The following is a 23,327-nucleotide window of genomic DNA, read 5'->3' on the forward strand; positions in this document are numbered from 1 at the left end:
GTACCTTCAACCGCTTACACTCACACACATCATATAACACACAGCCTTCTGCAACTCCTCTTCTCTTAGCAAACAACACAGTATCATCTACAAACAGGCCTTTTATTAGCCAACATGCCTTACCACCACACATCATCTCCACCCCCTTTCCCTAGTTTTGCTTTCATCTTGCTTATCACTCCATCTATATATCTTAAAAAGCCATGTTGATATCACACAGCCCTACTTCACATCCACTTGTATACTGAAACTTTTGGTCAACTCTCCATCCACTCATGTACATGCATTTGGTCCTCTATAGAAGGCTTACAGTATCCAACAGTTGTCCCCCTACTCCATATGTCCTTAACACAAACCCAAAAGCATTCCACTAGGCTGCCAAATGCTTTCTCCAGGTCCATATAAGCTTCATTAAACTTCTTACCTTTTGCTAGACACACATGTTATCAAGGGTATAGTCTTGTGGTCCATAGCCTTAGACTAGACAGCTGGACAGAGGGTCATCAATGGTGTTTGATCCCAGACGTTGCTATGATAGTAGAGACAAGCAACATGAGTGTAAGGTAATCACTAGGTAAGCTTAGATGAAGTAAGACCATTATATGAATGTAGTGATCCACATATGTGGAAACACTGCATCTAACACATTTACATCCCTGCCTTGCCTTGTGACTGAACCAAGATCAAATGGGCCATGAGTACTTTGCTTATTCTTGTATTATTTAGTTTTTCTCATCGTGAAATTAATAGTAATATGTGGTAAATGAATTATTAACCTAATTGAACATTTCAGAGTTCTTGCAAGACACAGAAAGAATGAAGACTTCTCTTCCAAGACAAACACTGCCAAGAATACGAGACCTGATAATCGTAATGGAATGGCAGAAAATGAGGGTACAGCATATCCTAAAGTAAAAGTAAAGAAAGACAGAGAAGTTATGATGAGTGATGTGAAGGAAACTAAAATTAAAGATGCAAGAGTGGCAAACGGCACTATGGTGAGCAGTGAGGATGAAATCTATGATGATGATACAGATATTGATGAGGATAACGTAAAGTATCTGGTAAGAATGTCAGTTTGGTCAAGTGGTGATTTTTTTTGTTGTGGATAAACGCATTATCCATACATGCTACATGATAGAATTGACAAGTTTTGATATATCTTCAGAAGGGCTTTGGTTTCCACATGTTTCAGTGCAATAGTGTTTTAGGATACCAACAACAAGACTTCATGTTAGCATAGTTCTCTCTCAAATGAAACTTTACCATGGACCATAATTATACGAATTCATTCTTCAAGCAGAAATAGGTAATAGGAGTAGTGATGGTAACAATATGTATTATATCATTAAATAGGACTAAAGTGGGTATGAATTAGGAGAGTGACTTATCAAGAGAAGCCCGTAATGAGGAAATCAGTTATATGGAATTTTGAAGTTGAAATGTTTGGGGTGGGGACAAAGGAATTCTGCCTCTGTATTCCCTGCATGTCGCTGAAGGCGACTAAAGGGGGTGGAAGTGTGGGACTGGAAACCCTCCTCTTCTTATATTTCAGCTTCTAAAAGATGAACAGAAGAAGGAACCATGCAAGGAGTGCTCATCCTCCTCAAAGGCTAAGGTTGGGGTGACTAAATGTATGTAGATGTAATTAAGGTGAGAAGAAAGAGGTAGGTAGCATATTTGAGGAAGGAAACCTTGATGTTTTAGCTCTGATGGAAATAAAACTCCAGGGTAAAGAGTAAGAATGGTTTGGAAATGTCTTGGAGTGAAGTCAAGTGTTGGTGAGAGGACACGAGCTAAGGAAGGATTAGCACCACTCATGAAGCAGGAGTAGTGGGAGTTTGGAAGAGTGTAAGGAAGTGAATTCCAGACTGATGTGGGTGAAAATGAAAGTGGATGGCAAGAGATGGCTCATTATCTCTGCTTGTGCATCTAGCCATGAGAGGCAAGTGTTTTGGGAGCAGCTAAGTGAGTGTGTTAGCAATTATGATGTAAGAGATCAGGTATCAGTGATGGGTGATTTGAATGTGAAGGTGAGTGATGTGGTAGGGGAGGGTACAATTGTGGCGCATGTGATATTCAGCATTAGAATGAAAATAATGAACTACTTGAGGAGTTGTCTGTTGAAAAGGGACTGGTGATTGGGAATACACCTAGTTTGATAAGAGGGACATGCACAAGTACATGGTAATAGAAAGGTGTGGTAGTAAATAGAGCAGTCTAGAGAGCTGAAGAGGGTGTGTTGAAATGGTTTGGACACACAGGGAAAATGAGTAAGGGGATGTCGACAAAGAGGATACATGTGTCAGAATTGGAGGGTACAAGGAGAATGAGGAGACCAAATTGAAGATGGAAGGATGGAGTGAAAAAGATTTTGAGTGATTGGAGCCTGAACATGCAGGAGGATGAAAGACATGCATGCGATAAAGTGAATTGGAATAATATGGCATAAGGAAGCAGACATGTTGTCACTGGACTGAAACAGAGCGTGTGAAGTGTCCAGGGAGCTGTGGTTTCAGTGCTTTACACATGACAGCAAATTAATGGATGTTTGTGGATGTGGCCTTTCTTTGTGTGTTCTTGGTATTACCATGTGGATGTGGGAAACAGTGATTACGCATAAATGAAAAGAAAGAAAAGGTAATATTTGCGAGTGTCAAGTATTTGTTTAATTTACTAAAATCATTCATTGTTTTAATCCTTGACCAGACGCTTCCTGACACTTCAAATCTGCCTCTCCCTCCCCTTGGGGATTACTTTAAAGGGAAATTTTTCTTTATCTATGGCAAGATGGCTGAGGAGAAGAAGAAACTCTTACACCGTTACATCATAGCTTTTAATGGGTAAGAGAATGTTCATATCATTTGAGCCAATATCATAACTTTCTTTTAGCTATTAAATGCCCTTTCTCATCTGCAAAATTTCAAAGTATTCTGTATTTGAACATTCCCTCATAATTCTCTTGTACCCTTTACTCATCCTTAAATTTTTTGAGTTGTATTTTTAGGGACTTAACTGGAAGAAAAACAATTCAGCATTGAAATATGAAAGATTAATTTTTCTCTTTAGCAAGAAGTTGGCTTAGTTATATTCACAAATGTTCAAAATACTATCACACATGCATATCGTTAACACCAACTCCATTGATAACAGTAACTAGAAGAGATGGTTGGAATTAAACTTTAATTATAAGAAAACCACTTTAGATAAGTGTTATCACCTAATATTGTCCTTAAAGGCCTTTTAAGCCACCAGAAGTCACCTCAGCCCTAAAGATTACAGTTAGGGCTATGCTGTCTTTCAAAATAAGTAACCTTGGAGCCTCAAATTATCTTGAGAGTACCACAGGATTAAAGGTAAGATCCAAGGATATCAAAGCCTGGCCATAAGGACCAAGACATGCCACCTTTGATAGGTTCAGAGTTAATGCAGCGTCATGTACTTAAATACCTCAGATACAGGTGTAACTACTTAAGAATGTGGGCAAGGCTTTAAGTTATCATCCCATGGCCACCACAGGCCACCCAGACCCTATAGATTGCCCTCAAGGTTACACTTGATTCACTGCTCTCATTCAGAACAGGCAGCCACAAAATAATGAAGGTACTTCAGGGTCAAAGGCAGGATCCAGGTGTAATCGAGCCTGGCCTGAAAAGACCAATAAAGTCCACTCATGAAGGATCAGAGCTACTACAGCTTTATGTAGAACCTAGAGGCCTCATATTTTTGTAATAGGTATTTCAGAAATTGGCAAGGTTTTTAGGCAACCTCAAAATACATTTCTAAGCCACCAGAGGCCACCCTTGCCTTATAGATTACTTTTAAATCACTGGACTTATTCAAAATAGATGACATAGTAGCCTCAAATTATAATGAAGGTACACACTGTGAAAGCAGTATCTTACCACTTATTGTGTGAAACAATATGCCATGGTGATTGAAGGGTTTTGAGAAATGTAATTTTGGTGTAAAGTGTTTTAGATATCTGGGAGTGGATTTGGCAGCAGATGGAACCATGGAAGCGGAAGTGAATCATTGGGTGGGGAAGAGGGCGAAAGTTCTGGGAGCGTTGAAGAATGTGTGGAAGTCGAGAACATTATCTCGTAAAGCAAAATTGGGTATGTTTGAAGGAATAGTGGTTCCAACAATGTTATATGGTTGCGAGGCGTAGGCTATAGATAGAGTTGTGCAGAGGAGGCTGGATCTGCTGGAAATGAGATGTTTGAGGATGATATGTGGTGTGAGGTGGTTTGATCGAGTAAGTAATAATAGGGTAAGAGAGATGTGTGGTAATAAAAAGAGTGTGGTTGAGAGAGCAGAAGAGGGTGTTTTGAAATGGTTTGGTCACATGGAGAGAATGAGTGAGAAAAGATTGACCAAGAGGATATATGTGTCAGAGGTGGAGGGAACGAGGAGAAGAGGGAGACTGAATTGGAGGTGGAAAGATGGAATAAAAAAGATTTTGAGTGATCGGGGCCTGAACATGCAGGAGGGTGAAAGGCGTGCAAGGAATACATTGAATTGGAATGATGTGTTATACCAGGGTCAATGTGCTGTCAATGAACTGAACCAGGGCATGTGAAATGTCTGGGGAAGGTTTACGAGGCCTGGATGTGGATAGGGAGCTGTGGTTTCAGTGCTTTACACATGACAGCAAATTAATGGATGTTTGTGGATGTGGCCTTTCTTTGTGTGTTCTTGGTATTACCATGTGGATGTGGGAAACAGTGATTACGCATAAATGAAAAGAAAGAAAAGGTAATATTTGCGAGTGTCAAGTATTTGTTTAATTTACTAAAATCATTCATTGTTTTAATCCTTGACCAGACGCTTCCTGACACTTCAAATCTGCCTCTCCCTCCCCTTGGGGATTACTTTAAAGGGAAATTTTTCTTTATCTATGGCAAGATGGCTGAGGAGAAGAAGAAACTCTTACACCGTTACATCATAGCTTTTAATGGGTAAGAGAATGTTCATATCATTTGAGCCAATATCATAACTTTCTTTTAGCTATTAAATGCCCTTTCTCATCTGCAAAATTTCAAAGTATTCTGTATTTGAACCTTCCCTCATAATTCTCTTGTACCCTTTACTCATCCTTAAATTTTTTGAGTTGTATTTTTAGGGACTTAACTGGAAGAAAAACAATTCAGCATTGAAATATGAAAGATTAATTTTTCTCTTTAGCAAGAAGTTGGCTTAGTTATATGCACAAATGTTCAAAATACTATCACATATGCATATCGTTAACACCAACTCCATTGATAACAGTAACTAGAAGAGATGGTTGGAATTAAACTTTAATCATAAGAAAACCACTTTAGATAAGTGTTATCACCTAATATTGTCCTTAAAGGCCTTTTAAGCCACCAGAAGTCACCTCAGCCCTAAAGATTACAGTTAGGGCTATGCTGTCTTTCAAAATAAGTAACCTTGGAGCCTCAAATTATCTTGAGAGTACCACAGGATTAAAGGTAAGATCCAAGGATATCAAAGCCTGGCCATAAGGACCAAGACATGCCACCTTTGATAGGTTCAGAGTTAATGCAGCGTCATGTACTTAAATACCTCAGATACAGGTGTAACTACTTAAGAATGTGGGCAAGGCTTTAAGTTATCATCCCATGGCCACCACAGGCCACCCAGACCCTATAGATTGCCCTCAAGGTTACACTTGATTCACTGCTCTCATTCAGAACAGGCAGCCACAAAATAATGAAGGTACTTCAGGGTCAAAGGCAGGATCCAGGTGTAATCGAGCCTGGCCTGAAAAGACCAATAAAGTCCACTCATGAAGGATCAGAGCTACTACAGCTTTATGTAGAACCTAGAGGCCTCATATTTTTGTAATAGGTATTTCAGAAATTGGCAAGGTTTTTAGGCAACCTCAAAATACATTTCTAAGCCACCAGAGGCCACCCTTGCCTTATAGATTACTTTTAAATCACTGGACTTATTCAAAATAGATGACATAGTAGCCTCAAATTATAATGAAGGTACACACTGTGAAAGCAGTATCTTACCACTTATTGTGTGAAACAATATGCCATGGTGATTGAAGGGTTTTGAGAAATGTAATTTTGGTGTGAAGTGTTTTAGATATCTGGGAGTGGATTTGGCAGCAGATGGAACCATGGAAGCGGAAGTGAATCATTGGGTGGGGAAGAGGGCGAAAGTTCTGGGAGCGTTGAAGAATGTGTGGAAGTCGAGAACATTATCTCGTAAAGCAAAATTGGGTATGTTTGAAGGAATAGTGGTTCCAACAATGTTATATGGTTGCGAGGCGTAGGCTATAGATAGAGTTGTGCAGAGGAGGCTGGATCTGCTGGAAATGAGATGTTTGAGGATGATATGTGGTGTGAGGTGGTTTGATCGAGTAAGTAATAATAGGGTAAGAGAGATGTGTGGTAATATAAAGAGTGTAGTTGAGAGAGTAGAAAAGGGTGTGTTGAAATGGTCTGGACATATGGAGAGAATGAGTGAGGAAGGGTTGACAAAGAGGATACATGTTTCAGAGATGGAAACCAAATTGGAGGTGGAAGGATGGAGGGAAAAATATTTGAGCGATCGGGGCCTGAATATACAGGAGGGTGAGAGGCGTGCAAGGAATACATTGAATTGGAATGATGTGTTATACCAGGGTCAATGTGCTGTCAATGAACTGAACCAGGGCATGTGAAATGTCTGGGGAAGGTTTACGAGGCCTGGATGTGGATAGGGAGCTGTGGTTTCAGTGCATTACACATGACAGCTAGAGACTGAGTGTGAATGAATGTGGTCTTTTTTGTCTGTTATCCTTGCAGTGCCTTGCTAAAGCTGGGGGTAGTGATGCTGTTTCCTGTGATGTAGGATAGTGCCAGGAATGGATGAAGGCAAGCCTGAATATGTACATATGTATATGTCTGCATATGTGTATATGGTGATATGTATATGTGTGTGTATGGGCATTTGTGTATATGTATGTGTATATGAGTGGATGGGTCATTCTTCATCTGTTTCCTGACACTACCTTGCTGACACGAGAAACAGCAATCATTTATTAAATCAAATAGTAGGTATTCTTAGGAAAGTACTCCATCGTGCTCCCTCAGGTTTTGACACATTCCTTAATCTCAGTGATGGATGTGAACATTTTTTGACTGAATACTAAGTGTTTCCTCCCATAACCCTGACATCGAAATTGCTCCATATTCTTTTAACTTTGTAATAACACCATAGGTGAATATTATTGTAATGAGTACCAAGTATTTGCTCCAGTAACCTTGACATTGAGGTCACTCTTTATTTTCATTGAGAAAGTTTCCACACTTCTGTTAAATTCTGTTACCTCACCACAGTTTGATTTGATTGTTAATTTAGTCCTTGTTAAATACTTTCTGTTTTGTTTTTGTGCATTTTAGTTTCTCAAATGTAGATTTTGACTGACAGGTGTTTTCCATTTCAGAGATGTAGAAGATTATATGAATGAAAAAGTGAAGTTTGTCATTACTGATGAAGATTGGGATGAAAATTTTGATGAGGTTAGTGCTTATGCAAAGGTTTTGAAATGATATTGTATGTATTATATCATATAAATGCCGAATTCAGAATAAGGTAGCCGATGTAGGATTTTTCATAGAACTTTGGTTACCATGTATCTTAATGCATTCGAGCAGCAGCCCAATAACAGTGTATGAGGTGTTAGTCATTTTTTCTGTTAGTTGTTTTGCTAACATTTATGTGAAACAGTTTGCTTGTGCTTGTACTGCGCCAGCGAGGGACTTGGCAGAAGTGGAAATAAGAAAAACTGATATATCCTAAGGGAACAGGAAAAAATACAAACTAGTAGTCAAGTGGAAGAGTAGAAAGAAGAATTAATGTATACAAGGGGAATTAGGAAAACAGCTGGAGAACCAAAAAGGGAAATAGCATTGGTGTGCGTGAGGTCATTAACTTTATTTGTGTGGAAATTGCATACATGGTGGACTGTCATGTGAGGTATGTAAAGAATAAGAACCATCAGTGAAAAGAAAGTAGTGGTTTCTGTTGAATGTAACTGTAAACCTGCAAAACTGAAACTGAGGTCCAGTCACTATGACTGTCATAGAGTGTTCCTTACGCAACTACTTTATCACCAATCTTCTGTCTAGATATTGGGTCATTTACTTCCCCATCTAATGTAGAATTATATTATTAAGGACATAACTGAGTCCCTTGCCAGTGAAACACTTTCCAGGTGCTCCTTGACAATATGGGGTACACCCTTAAAATTTTTGTCAGATGTATAAAGATTGGTGGCTTTGTGGATATAGTAGCCTGAATAGGATCACTCATTGCCCTTGATAATCTATTGCAATGGCTTTGTGCCAAAGACAGTCCTGTGATACGTACATTTGTAAGCATCGTTGATGGTTGTCATCATTACACCAGAGTGAAATTCACAAAGGAACAATTATTCGATCTTAGTGAATAGAAAATGAAAAAGAATGCCCTTTTTTTTATTTCCCATACCAGGGAAAAGTGAGAATGAGAGAAGTAGGTATGGGAGCATGATTTTAAACAACCAACCACTCTGCAGAGTAAAGGGACTACAGACTGGAAACAGAATTGTTACTCATGACCAGTTATATTACTTTACACTGAATATGTGGTAAATTAAGCAAAATGTATGATTGCAAGTGAGAATTGTGGAGTTGAAAGTATAATTTGAGGTCGTGTGTGTCCCTGGTGTATGTGAAAATAGGAAATGACTGTTGGACTGTGTCCTGAGAGAAGAAAGGTGATCAATAATGCATAGTTTAAGAAAATATGGTTACAAAAGTGTGCATGGATGAGTGGGGTTAGGGGATCAATGGGCATAAGTGAACTGTGTGTTAATCCACTGATGTGCAGTAGTGAGGTTGGTGGTTGTAATTATGATATGCAGGGCAGCAGGTTGAATGTCTGATCATTTCATGGTGGATTGTATAGTAAAAATTGGTGCAGGGTTTAGGTAAAGATGGAGTGTATTTGAAAGAAGTATTGGAAGTGCATGATCTAGAAAAGTGGCACTTTTTAGAGATACTGGGAGAGATTGAGTGAAGAACAACATGGGATGAGACTATATGCAAGTCGGGAGAGAAAGATATCGTAGAGAATCATCTCTGAAGTATGCAGGTAAAATGCAGTTTTCCTTTATTTGAGACAGGGAAATGTTTTTAACATATTTTTGTTTCAGTGGGCTACCATCAATTAAGTGAAAAAATTAGAAAAATTAAAAAAGAAATTCTTAAAAGTATTTCAGATCGCTTGAGCACCACTTCGCAGTGATTAATGTATTCACCCCCTAGTGTTTTGTGGTGTTGGTGATTGTCTACCATCTCCCATGCGCTCTCTGTCAGAGTTTTGTGTGGTGATCTTGCACATGTGTATTTTTTTCATACTGGATTACAATTGTGGACAGGAGCCCCTTTCAGTTGTCATCAGCAATTGTCTGACAGCTCCTTGAAGCCATCTGTGTCTCACACAAAGCTCAAGAGGAAAGTTTTAAGCCTCGAAAAGGAGATAGAGTTTTGCAAGAGGTTGGTTATGGGTGAATCCAAGATGTCACATGTGAAGGACACCAAAATCAGCATGATGACTATTTATGACAATACCAAGCAACAGAAGATCAAGGCATATAGTTGTACTTATTTGCTTAAAGATATTTTTTTTTCCGAATGTAATATATTTACTAACAGTTTGAATATATTAAGATATTACAACTTATGAATTATTCAATGTTCTATGGAAATTAGAGTAACAAATTTTTTTTTGAATGGCTGGTTCCTTAGCATTTTGAATAACAGAGGGTTTTATTGCACGTGGCATATGGCAGTATTTAGACTAATGAGAAAGCATAGTGTTAGGTAGAATTAAGTAAAATTGCTACTGAATTAGAAAAGGTAGGTGTATGAGCAGTATTTGCTGGTAAGAAGTGCAAGTGATTAGTTGAAAGAGAGAATGGTAAGAGATTACAAGAAAGGTCAGAAAAATTAGAGTTCAAATGATTGATAGGGAATGAGTGGCTATGAACTTTAGAAAATAATAAAATATTTTTGAAGATGAGTGTTATGAGGAGAACAATAGGAGAAACGGAGATGAAAATAAGGAGAGTGAATTAGCAAAAGGAAACAGATAAAGATGTGTAAAGGAGACAGTGTTTTGAAGGATTGCTGAATATTTTAGATGATAGGGAGTTAGATGTGGTATGTTTATGATGAGGTGAGATGTGGAGTAAGAGAGTCATGGTGAATTAGATTGAGAAAAAAAGAGGAGGCAGTGAAAGTCTTTTGTAGTTTGAAATGTGGTAAGGCAATATAGATGAATGAGCTTACAGTTATGTTTCAGAAGAGAGTGATGTTATTGTTATTGTTGTTTGTGGTCCATGGATAGTTGCCTTAGAACTGGCAAGGTACATGTATAATGCTCTTATATAAAAGCAAGGGGGACATAGTTAAGGAAACCTGTAGCATCCGGCTCTATGGGAACATTTAGTTAATGTTTTACAATCTTTTGCTCTGTCAGCAAAGTATATATTATTGTACATCAAGAAGTTGGTACACCTTTCACAAATAAGGCTGTCTGCTAAAATCCACCATATAATAAGGAAAGTGTCCTCTGCCTTGGCTTTCATGAGGAGTCTCTGTGCTGAAATCATTAAAAGGTGTTTATGATTGTGTTTAGATGTGGTTGACCTCCCTTGTATGGCTCAGTATGCCACCTTCATTGGAGGATAATCCAGAGCTTAGGCCAAATTTTTGCAAAGGAGTATTCATTCTTGAGGTTTTTTACACTGATTTTTCTTAAGGTCCATCCTTCTCCATGTGACTGCTCTCTAATGTTCTCTTCAGAAATGTTATATTGATTTTGAAGTATGACAATTAATTTTTCTTGTAAAGGCAAACTTTTACAGGAATCTAAGTGTATTCTGATCCTTTACTTCCTCTCCTTCCTTTGGAAAGGCTGCAATGCTCAAGTCATTTTAGTAACAACCCCAATGTACAGACTTCACTGGTTAGTGAATGATGAGGGTTGGAAGCCAAGAAGCCACTTCCTCATCACCATGCCACTGATATCATAGAACTGGATGGGTTGCTTTTTGGTTTTTAGAACTTTATGAACAAGTATTAGATGGCCTCATAGTTATTATGGTGGTTAGAGTGGGTGGAATCCTGATTTTTGAACACCTCTGCAAGCAGATGCTATCACTAATGCTCATAGGGCCTTGCCTATGGTGTAGAAATGTTTTTACATACTTTAAAATATTGAGCTGATTTAAGGAGTGCTTACCTTGTTAGCAAATTGGATGGAGTAAGTAATAGTGAGGTTTATAAGAGGTTTAAGGTGTCAAAGAATGGAAAGAACCTTATGGGGGTGAGATGTTAGAAACTAGATTGGGAGGAGTACCCAGAAATGGTTTGGCCATGTGGGAAGGATGCAAGATGATAGGATCAAAAAGAAAATCTATAGAAATGAGGTAGAAGGAAGTGTTTCAGTACTCTGCAGGTTGGAGGGGGCACTGCAAATCAAAAGTCACCTTTGGCAGCGCTATATCATTTAGAGTACAGTCTTGTCGAGCTTAGTACACCAAAGGAGTCCATTGTATCCCCTCTTCTGGAAGTAGCACTACCTTAGGGTATAGGAGCCTCTAGAAAGGTCTTGGGACCCTTTCTTGGAAAGAGGTCTTGGGGCTATTATAAATAGAATGGAAGGAATCAGAATTTGTTAAAGACAGTGGGCAACCTGAGTGGGGAAAGTGGAGATATTTTTGGGAGAGGATCCATGAAAATATGAGGAGTGGGTGCTTGAGAGGTTTTTTTGGATATGGCAGCCTGAAGAACACTGCTTTACTGGGGGTAATAAGAAATATAAAGGGACTAAGAAACCAATAGTTTTCTTCTGTTTACTAACTTTTTCTAATTTCTACCTCAGGCTCTGAATGAAAACTCATCTCTACAGTTTGTAAAACCTTTATGGATATGGCGTTGCAGTGACAAACAGAAGCTTGTTCCTCACCAGCCATTTTTGATAGTTCCCAAGGAGTAAGGTAATGATGTGATGATAGTCTCACATTTACAAACCTGTAAAACATACAGAATGGAATACAGCTTTCTTTCGTTATGAGCTGTTTTGGCCCTGTGATAGACTTTTAAAGAACTCGGTACTGTGATTCAAATTTTTTTGGTAGTATATGAGAAACCTCAGGTATTTTTGAAAAGTTGATTAGAAATGTACATATTTCAAAATTACACTGTGGCTGCTTTTGCTTGATTGTTGATTTGTGCAAAATATACTTGTGTATTTCGCAGTTCAGAGTGTGGCTGTAAAGTTATTTCGCTTTAAGAAGTGATGATTATATCTATTTTTCATAAAGAAAACAAAAATAAAATTGTGAGCATGTCTTTTGCTGGAAAGTGAGGGAAGAATGTTCTTGTTTTTAGGATTTTGATACCATATTGATGATCTTCCGAGGTGGAGAATGGTTTGTGAAGCATTTGGCTGATGTATATAGTGATATACTGTATGCACTAATGCAACTCCTGTGGAACTGAAAAGCTCACCTGTCAGATATCTCACAAAATCTTAGAAAAAAAAAGACTACTAGAATCAAATATTGTCTGTCTGTAATCTTCTATATAAACGTTTGACTACTTATCACATGTTAAGACCATTTTTTAATTAGTCTGAAAAGTAACATTCTAAATGCTTTAAGTCCAATAATTGCTTTTCATAGTTTGTTGACTTTTTAGAAAATTCCATGAAAAAAAGGACAATATTTTTTTACAGTAAGTTACTCCATAGTACAAGAAATTTTTACTGAAGGTATGAAAAATGTGTAAAAAAAAAATTTAAACGTAGCTTTATGTTTACATTTAAAGTCTTGTCTGTCCCTCAGAAGGGTATAGTAAGAAAGTCATGAATTATCTATGTGCAGTTACCTATTTGTACTGTACAAGGAAGGAATTACAACTTGTTGGGCTCCATTTTTGGAACATTCTCTAGTATCATAAAGCTGTTTAAATTAATGTTTGCTATTCACATTAAAGTGTTTTGTCATTTAATGCATTAATCTGGTTGCTGTATCCATGTATTTCTTGAAGAACTGGTCACTCTGAACTTCATTAATCTCTTTAGAAATTTAAAGAGTGAACTGATCACCCCTCACTCTTTTCTCTCCTAATGATGGCAAATTTAAAGCCTGTAGCCTTTCCCTGTAAATCATCTTTTTCTTAAGCTATCTTTGTTGCTCTGCTCTAGACCTTTTGTCTGCCTGTCTTTTCATCTGTCCTTCCATACACACCTGCTGTAGGAAATGAGCCATATTAATATATTTACAAGGCACAGATACCATTGGGATATACTTTATAAAAGAATTTAATTTGATTATGAAAGTTGACCATGTAGGAACAGATCAGTAGAGGGCATTTTCTGTAACGTAGTGCATGTTCCATTTTGTTCTTTTAGTATTTGAATGACATCCTGATTGCACTATCAATGTTTAACGTATTTTCTTTTTCTTTCATACTTGCCATCTCTCGTGTTAGTGAGGTTGTGCCAGGAACAGATGAAGAAAAGGCATCATTTGCTCAAGTTGACTCTCTAGCTGTCATGTATAATTCACCAAAACTACAGCCCCCAGTCATTACTAGGCCCCACAGACATTTCCTTGGTGTCTGCTTCATATACCCTGGTTCAGTCCTTTGACAACATGTTCCACATATACCACTTCACTCCAGTTCACTCTGTTCCATGTATGCCTATCACCTTTTTGCATATTTAGGCCCCAAGCACTCAGAATCATTTTCATTCCACCCTCCCATCTCCCGTTTGCTTTCCATATTTTCCTTGTACCCCCAACTTCTCATACATTTATGCTCCTTGTAAACCTTTTCTCGCTCATTCTCTTCATATGTCCAAACTTTTTCAATGCACCTACTTCAGTTATTTTAGCTATGCTCTTTTCAACACTTCTCTTATATCCTGTCATTACATATTCAATCATCCCCTCCCACACCACTTATTGTTTTCAAACATTTTATTTCTAATGCTTACCCTCCTCTATACATTCTCACTTTTAGCCCATGCCTTGCATCCATACAACACCATTGGGACTACTATACCTCCCAAACATAACCATTTCATTTTCTCAAATAGCAACCGTTCTCTCTCTCTCTCTCTCTCTCATATATATTTATTTTTTATATATTCTTTATTAAACTTTGTCGCTGTCTCCAGCATTAGCGAGGTAGTGCAAGGAAACGGACGAAAGAATGGCCCAACCCACCCACATACACATGTATTTACATACACATCCACACACGCACATATATGTACCTATACATCTCAACATATACATATATATATACACACTCAGACATATACATATATACACATGTACATAATTCATACTGTCTGCCCTTATTCATTCCCCTCGCCACCCTGCCACACATAAAATGACAGCCCCCTTCCCCCGCATGTGCACAAGGTAGTGCTAGGAAAAGACAACATGGACACATTCGTTCGCACTCAGTCTCTAGCTGTCGTGTATAATGCACCGAAACCACAGCTCCCTTTCTACATCCAGGCCCCACAAAACTTTCCATGGTTTACCCCAGATGCTTCACATGCCTTGGTTCAATCGATTGACAGCATGTCGACCTCGGTATACCACATCATTCCAATTCACTCTATTCCTTGCATGCCTTTCACCCTCCTGCATGTTCAGGACCTGATTGCTCAAAATCTTTTTTACTCCATCTTTCCACCTCCAATTTGGTCTCCCACTTCTCGTTCCCTTCACCTCTGACACATATATCCTCTTTGTCAATCTTTCCTCACTCATTCTCTCCATGTGACCAAACCATTTCAAAACACCCTTTTCTGCTCTCTCAACCACACTATTTTTATTACTACACATCTCTCTTACCCTTACATTATTTACTCGATCAAACCACCTCACCCCACATATTGTCCTCAGACATCTCATTTCCAGCACATCCACCCTCCTCCGCACAACCCTATCTATAGCCCATGCCTCGCAACCATATATTGTTGGAACCTCTATTCCGTCAAACATACCCATTTTTGCTTTCCAAGATAATGTTCTTGACGTCCACACATTTTTCAATGCTCCCAAAACTTTCGCCCCCTCCCCCACCCTATGATTCACTTCTGCTTCCATGGTTCCATCCACTGCCAAATCCACTCCCAGATATCTAAAACATTTCACTTCCTCCAGTTTTTCTCCATTCAAACTTACCTCCCAATTGACTTGTCCCTCAACCCTACTGTACCTAATAACCTTGTTCTTATTCACATTTACTCTCGACTTTCTTCTTTCTCACATTTTACCAAACTCAGTCACCAGCTTCTGCAGTTTCTCACCCGAATCAGCCACCAGCGCTGTATCATCAGCAAACATCAACTGACTCGCTTCCCAAGCTCTCTCATCCACAACAGACTGCATACTTGCCCCTCTTTCCAAAACTCTTGCATTCACCTCCCTTACAACCCCATCCATAAACAAATTAAATAACCATGGAGACATCACACACCCCTGCCGCAAACCAACATACACTGATAACCAATCACTTTCCTCTCTTCCTACGCGTACACGTGCCTTACATCCTCGATAAAAACTTTTCACTGCTTCTAACAACTTGCCTCCCACACCATATATTCTTAATACCTTCCACAGAGCATCTCTATCATATGCCTTCTCCAGATCCATAAATGCTACATACAAATCCATTTGCTTTTCTAAGTATTTCTCACATACATTCTTCAAAGCAAACACCTGATCCACATATCCACTAACCACACTGCCCTTCCCCAATCTGATGCTCTGTTCATGCCTTCACTCTCTCAATCAATACCCTCCCATACAATTTCCCAGGAATACTCAACAAACTTATACCTCTGTAATTTGAGCACTCACTTTTATCCCCTTTGCCTTTGTACAATGGTACTATGCAAGCATTCCGCCAATCCTTAGGCACCTCACCATGAGTCATACATATATTAAATAACCTTACCAACCAGTCAACAATCCAGTCACCCGCTTTTTTAATAAATTCCATTGCAATACCATCCAGACCCGCTACTTGGTGCACGCTAGGCTGAGAGGTTAGGAGAGCAAAGTGACGGAGCGTCACCGGGCACATTTTTGCCCTCCGACACTCTGTGCGTGCTAGGTTGCCTTGCCGGCTTTCATCTTCCGCAAAGCTTTTACTACCTCTTCTCTGTTTACCAAATCATTCTCCCTAACCCTCTCACTTTGAACACCACCTCGACCAAAACACCCTATATCTGCCATTATATCATCAAACACATTCAACAAACTTTCAAAATACTCACTCCATCTCCTCCTCACATCACCACTACTTGTTATCACCTCCCCATTAGCCCCCTTCACTGATGTTCCCATTTGTTCCCTTGTCTTATGCACTTTATTTACCTCCTTCCAAAACATCTTTTTATTCTCCCTAAAATTCAATGATACTCTCTCACCCCAACTCTCGTTTGCCCTCTTTTTCACCTCTTGCACCTTTCTCTTGACCTCCTGCCTTTTTCTTTTATACATCTCTCAATCATTTGCATTTTTTCCCTGCAAAAATCGTCCAAATGCCTCTCTCTTCCACTAATAATCTTACTTCTTCATCCCACCACTCGCTACCCTTTCTAATCTGCCCACTTCCCACGCTTCTCATGCCACAAGCTTCTTTTGAGCAAGCCATCACTGCTTCCCTGAATACATCCCATTCCTTCCCCACTCCCCATACACCCTTTGTTCTCACCCTTTTCCATTCTGTACTCAGTCTCTCCTGGTACTTCCTCACACAAGTCTCCTTCTGAAGCTCACTTACTCTCACCACTCTCTTCACCCCAACATTCTCTTTTCTTTTCTGAAAACCTCTACAAATCTTCACCTTCGCCTCCACAAGATAATGATCAGACATCCCTCCAGTTGCACCTCTCACAGCACATTAACATCCAAAAGTCTCTCTTTCGCACACCTGTCAATTAAAACGTACTCCAATAACGCTCCCTGGCCATCTCTTCTACTTACATACGCATACTTATGTATATCTCTCTTTTTAAACCAGGTATTCCCAATCACCAGTCCTTTTCCAGCACATAAATCTACAAGCTCTTCACCATTTCCATTTACAACACTGAACACCCCATGTACACCAATTATTCCCTCAACTGCCACAATTACCCACCTTTGCATTCAAATCACCCATCAGTATAACCCAGTCTCATGCATCAAAACTACTAACACACTCACTCAGCTGCTCCAAAAACACTTGCCTCTCATGATCTTTCTTCTCATGCCCAGGTGCATATGCACCAATAATCACCCATCTCTCTCCATCAGCTTTCAGTTTTACCCATATCAATCTAGAGTTTACTTTCTTAGACTCTATATCACATACTCCCACCACTCCTGTTTCAGGAGTAGTGCTACTCCTCTTGCTCTTGTCCTCTCACTAACCCCTGACTTTACTCCCAAGACATTCCCAAACCACTCTTCCCCTTTATCCTTGAGCTTTGTTTCACTCAGAGCCAAAACATACAGGTTCCTTTCCTCAAACATACTACCTATCTCTCCTTTTTTTCTCATCTTGGTTACATCCACACACATTTAGACACCCCAATCTGAGCCTTCGAGGAGGATGAGCACTCCCCATGTAACTCCTTCTTCTGTTTCCCCTTTTAGGAAGTTAAAATACAAGGAGGGGAGGGTTTCTAGCCCCCGCTCCTGTCCCCTTTAGTCGCCTTCTACGACACGTGAGGGATGCATGGGAAGTATTCTTTCTCCCCTATCCCACGTTAGAGAGGTAGCGCAAGGAAACAGACAAAAGAATTGCCCAACCCACCCATGTACATACATACACATCCACACGCACATATACATACCTATACATTTTAACGTATACATATATAGACATGCTTATAATTCATACTTGCTGCCCTTATTCATTCCCATCGCCACCCCGCCACACATGAAATAACATCATCATCATCCCCCCCGCGAGGTAGCGCTAGGAAAGGACAAAAGGCCACATTCGTTCACACTCAGTCTCTAGCTCTCGTGTAATGCACCAAAACCACAGCTCCCTTTCCACATACAGGCCCCATGAAACTTTTCATGGTATACCCAGACACTTCACATGCCCTGGTTCAGTCCATTGACAGCACGTCAAACCCGGTATACCACATCGTTCCAATTCACTCTATTCCTTGCACGCCTTTTAGTTGACAGCTTTTACTACAGTTCACAAAATAAAATATTTCTTATGTATCTCCAAATTATTTAAATAGACATGCAGATGAGACCCTTAGTCTTCAAACTGTAAAAGTTTATCATGAACAAATCAATTTATGTTGTATTGAAAAAAAAGGTATTTATTTATATGAAGCCTTGGCACTCCCTAATTACCACAAGGGCAACAGTAAATGTGTTTCCTCCTCATCAAACTGACCTAATATGCCCTAAATAAGATCATTTACCTTAATACGGTGAGCAAAATTCATTTCAAGTACATTTTCTGTTTCTCCTGCTATTATTAATGATGAAATTTTTAATTATATAAAGATTTGGAAAGTACATTTGATAATCCCCATAAACAATCAGATTGGATCCTAATGTAATAGAATAGTCACCTTTATATTCTAATACTGATTTTATACCTGATATAGAATCTGAATAAAGTATTAATTTACTGAATTTAGAACAATAAATATACTTCAGATCAAGTACAGTTATTAAAATCCCATTTAATTTAGATAAGTTTCCTAGTATTTACAAATGCTAGTAGTGTAGGGCCAACTTGAGTAGGATGGGTGAGGGGTACACCCACCAGTACTTGTTTGAAGGAAACAATATGGTCAAGAGGTTTTTCATAAAGGCACCACACAAGATTAAAATTTGCCACATTTAGTGAAGATGGAGAGGAGATACGAAAAAAATTTGTATTTGTTTGCTGTTTCCCCACATAAGTGAGGTAGCCCCAAGAACACGTGAAAAAAAGGCTGCTTTTGCTCACATCCACTCTCTAGCTGTCTTGTGCAATGCACCAAAAGCATAGCTCCCTGTCCACAAGGCTTTAAAGACATTTCCATGGTTTCCTCCAGGTAGGTAAATGATCTTCCCCATTACTCTGAAAGAGATTAAGGATGACAAGATGCATAAAATCAAGACATGCATAAAGGCTTGTTTTACATTAATTCATTTGTTGAAGGAATAGCAATTTGCTGTCACTCATGGACAATATAATAGTAAAACTAACAACAGTTATCAAAGAGACTTGTGTATCATATTTTCACCATAGCATTTGTAAAAACTGTATTAAGAGAAAATGAAATGTTTCTAAAATCATGGAAATTCTCATAAAACTTGACATGCATAAGCTGGATATAAATAAGTACCTAATGGTATAGTCCATGAACAATACACTTACACTCCTCCTAAAGGATTATCATTTATAAACACACAGGTTTACAAACAATTACTGTATGTCTAGCAAGGACATATCCAAGATAATACAATTCAAAATTTAGCACGGACAGTATAGAAGATAATACAATAAAAAAATGTTATAAAAATTTATTGAACTGACTCTAATAAACCTATTAAAGGTAACTAGTTGATGAATACAACTAAACTGAGGTGTACTCAGTACCCCGTATGTAAGTTCCCTTTGTATAAGTGGGAAAAAATAATCTAATGGGAAAAAATAATCATTTAGATTTCCTTCAATAGATACACAATTCACATATCAAAGGCACAGTTGTTAAAGTGAAAATGGTACTCAGAAAAACTATTCATCACATAACCACAAGACCTATATCTTATAAAGTACAGTGTATGTATGTAAAAGTTCATGCCTAATCTTATGTATTTCAGAGAAAGCACTATTTATGGGCAGTTATATAACTGACAAAGTTAGTGCATATACAAATAACATACATTCACACTGTATGTATTGACTTGGTTATAAATGTAACTAAGTTGGAATAAAAATTCAAACTTGAGATCTAAGGCTATTTAGTAAGAATATATCATTCAAAAGCAACATCCAGGCTCTAAAACACACGATGATTGCAGTTTATTTCATTACTGACAATCATTCAAAATTACTTGGATATCAGATTTTTCAACCATGTAACTTATGTATAGCCAAAAATACTATGCTACTTCTACCAATACTGTATGCACTTAAATCTTAAATCTATATCTACAACAAAACATTCAAACTCATTCATCCAGCAACCCACAAGACTCCTATTATGTCATAAACTTTACAAATGATTGTGGTCATTAGAAATTAACACTTTTTGTAAATTTCTGAATTATCATTCCTGAATACCACAGAAAACTGTAACATGGCAATATTGAGGTGTGAGCTTATTTCAGCATAAGCTGTGGTAGAATAAGTATTTCATGAATGAGCTTTCCACTTCAATACACTTTGCATTTCCCAACAGTGAGTTTGGTAAAGGTATAGAAAGAGAAAAGAAGAAATGAGAGCAGGGGAGAAGGGAAAGGGGTACAAAGGGCAAAACAAAAGATCTGACAATGCAAGAAAAGGCAATATGCTGAAGTACAAAAAAATTCACCATCATCATCTGCTACCATCCAAAAAATTTTCTTTTCTTCCTAGTGTGGCTAATATTGTTCAAAATGCCAAAGACTAATCCATGTACCAAAAACTTCTCTTATATCTTTAAATTTCCCTTATAGATCAGCTAGTCTATTCTTCTCAGTGCCACCAGATTTGTATCAATGATGAAAAATTTCCCATATGCTATCAAATTTATCCAGGTGGAGTTTCCCTGATGACATCTTCTAAGATCTCCCAACCAAACAACTTAGCCTGAACCCAGGCTACAGACCTGAGTCACTGGTCAACCAAGCTGTTGGAAGCTTCAACCCACAAGCCCATGTAACCATTAAAGCCTGACTGGTCTGTTACACTTTGTAAATACTATCCAGAGCATCTCTAAATTTCTCCACTGTGTATGTAGTATTTCTGATGGGTGCATGCCATGTGTTGAAGAGAATAATCCCGGGGCCTGGACATTCAAGGTTTTTTCTCCTTTCGTGCAAATCACACCAACTGATTTTTAAGAGTAATATATTACAGTCTTTCATGCCAAAAGGGAATTATTTCAAGTGTACAAAGAAACCTCTTATAAAGGATGATATGTGTTCTTGATGAATGTCCATTAAATGAAAAAATCCATTAAAAAGGGTCACTAGAACATGGTGCCTATGGAGATGTGTCCCTGACTGTCAATTCTTATACTAGTAAATGCTACAGAATGGCTTCCTTGGGTGACAGTAATGGCTTTACATATGTTACTAGGGCATTTTATAGATAAAACAAAGATATTGTTAATACAAATATCATGTGAAACCTACCTCATCAGTTTGTCAGACTTTGCTATGTTGATGACCACAGCTTTTGTGCTCTGACAGTGTACCAATACCTTCCTGGCAGCAGTAGGAGATGAGAGGGATGAATTACTGCTAAGAAGACGGACCAGACTGTGGTAAATCTTTCTGTGAAGCTTCACATTTCTTCTCATAGAAGGCATCAAGGATTGATTGTTTAACTTTGTTTCTTGTTGTGAGGCATCTCCTCAAAGGGAACATGATCCTCACAATTCCTGTGCATCACTCCATATTTGGGTCATTTTCAGCAACAAGCTCTAGGGCATCAAACAACATCATGTAGTCATCACTTGAGATCTTTGTGCTGAAGACTTTATGAAGTTCAGTATCTCTGTCTTGGGCCTCTTGATCAATTTTCCTTTTTAATGAAATGTATATATTTATTCTATGAAATTTTTTTCATGTCCTTTAAGCAAAAAGCTACTATAAGAGGTTTTGTTATAAGAGGTCTCTTTAATATGGTGCATTGGAAACATGTGTAAATGATGATATACCTCTCCTATCTACACTTTAAAGAATACAAACAGCCGTCTTATGATTTCTCTTTCATCCTGACCAAAACATTTCTGAAACCTTTAAAGATTTATTTCTAAATGAGCTCCACTTCTCCAATATATCCCTAATTTACCTTGAAAGTTTACATATAATAAGAATATAATTCAATCAATACCATAAATCAGCATTTGAAGAGAAAAGATGCATATCCTTAAGACATACGCAGCGTACACAGACCATGACCATTTAATTCTTTCCTAAATCATCAACTCCTCTTCCCAACAAGATCTCAATCAAAACAACAATATCATCTTAATAAAGCTATTTTTACTTGTGAGACCATCATGTTGAATATACCATTTTCATCACAAAAACTATTTTTCAGTAAAAACCATCAAATGTCCAAAATATCATTTCAAATTGTGACAATTAAAATAAACCCTTAGGTCCAGAAGACTCATTATTAATACCATCAGATTCACACACTAAGTAAATTGTTTGCCTTTTAAACTGCTAAAGTCAATCAAAACTGCCATCAAGGTAAGAATATGCTTCTAAACACCAAATCTCTAAGAGGTCAGTGACTTTTGGGGAAGAGTGAGAATCTGATGAACAAAGTGGTTTGGATCAAAATAAATGATATATAAAAGTATACAAATTAAAGTACTTTGTCTTACTTGTTCCAACCCAGAAATCTCAATGTTTATGACCAACTGTATGTAAAATCAGCAGATATTCTTAATATCATATTAGTCATACATAACATTAGATTGAATTATATTCTACAAAAGTGTCTGTGTATGACGAGATATATTTACGTCAATAATTATAAATAAGTCATGGCCCTTTGAGGCACAGTGCTAATTTCTAAGAGCCGCAAGCCGTCTGGTGAGTTGGTCCTCCTGATCAGCTGTGCGTTCACCGGTAGTAGTAAGAGTTCCTACAGGCACAGTCTGGGCATTGACCTGATCCATCACTTCCAGACCTGCTTCATCAGCCACTTGCTGGATGAGAGAATCCACTGACTCTTTTGGAGTGGTTAGAGTTGTAGCAGCACCCATGCTGTCTTCCAATACCTGTTGGTGGTGATAAGTTTCATGAAAGTTGACATAAACAGACTAAAAAAGACATGATAATCTTATGTATTACATGGATTATATATATTTTTTTTCTTTTTTTTTTTATACTTTGTCGCTGTCTCCCGCGTTTGCGAGGTAGCGCAAGGAAACAGACGAAAGAAATGCCCCCCCCCCCCCCCATACAAATGTATATACATACGTCCACACACACAAATATACATACCTACACAGCTTTCCATGGTTTTCCCCAGACGCTTCACATGCCTTGATTCAATCCACTGACAGCACGT

The 23,327-nt window shown here is 38.2% G+C and overlaps 2 protein-coding genes across 5 annotated transcripts in view; one reads left to right on the forward strand and one right to left on the reverse strand.

Annotated features, from left to right (window-relative positions):
• The window catches only part of LOC139755163 (DNA repair protein XRCC1-like), a 54,854-nt gene extending 41,491 nt beyond the window's left edge, over window positions 1–13,363 (forward strand). The window contains exons 10-13 of the mRNA XM_071673323.1: window positions 794–1,064; window positions 2,710–2,843; window positions 7,445–7,520; window positions 11,932–13,363. Coding sequence (XP_071529424.1) covers window positions 794–1,064; window positions 2,710–2,843; window positions 7,445–7,520; window positions 11,932–12,045 — 595 coding nt within the window. The 3' untranslated portion in view covers window positions 12,046–13,363. The remainder of the gene's footprint in view (window positions 1–793; window positions 1,065–2,709; window positions 2,844–7,444; window positions 7,521–11,931) is intronic.
• Window positions 11,954–23,327, reverse strand: part of LOC139755162 (charged multivesicular body protein 1a-like) — a 34,084-nt gene continuing 22,710 nt past the window's right edge. Inside the window, exons 5-7 of one of the 4 annotated variants that reach the window (XR_011714058.1) lie at window positions 21,431–23,034; window positions 19,053–19,166; window positions 11,954–13,300 (exon numbers count right to left, since the gene is read on the reverse strand). Coding sequence is in view for 1 of the 4 variants with exons in the window: in XM_071673322.1 (XP_071529423.1) it covers window positions 22,819–23,034 (216 nt within the window). In the remaining 3 variants the exon portion in view is untranslated. Of the gene's footprint in view, window positions 13,304–18,927; window positions 19,167–19,597; window positions 23,035–23,327 lie in introns of those variants that run through there. The other 3 variants (XR_011714057.1, XR_011714056.1, XM_071673322.1) reach the window with 3 other exon arrangements.

This window comes from Panulirus ornatus, chromosome 18 (assembly GCF_036320965.1).
Source record: "Panulirus ornatus isolate Po-2019 chromosome 18, ASM3632096v1, whole genome shotgun sequence".
NCBI lineage: Eukaryota > Metazoa > Arthropoda > Malacostraca > Decapoda > Palinuridae > Panulirus > Panulirus ornatus.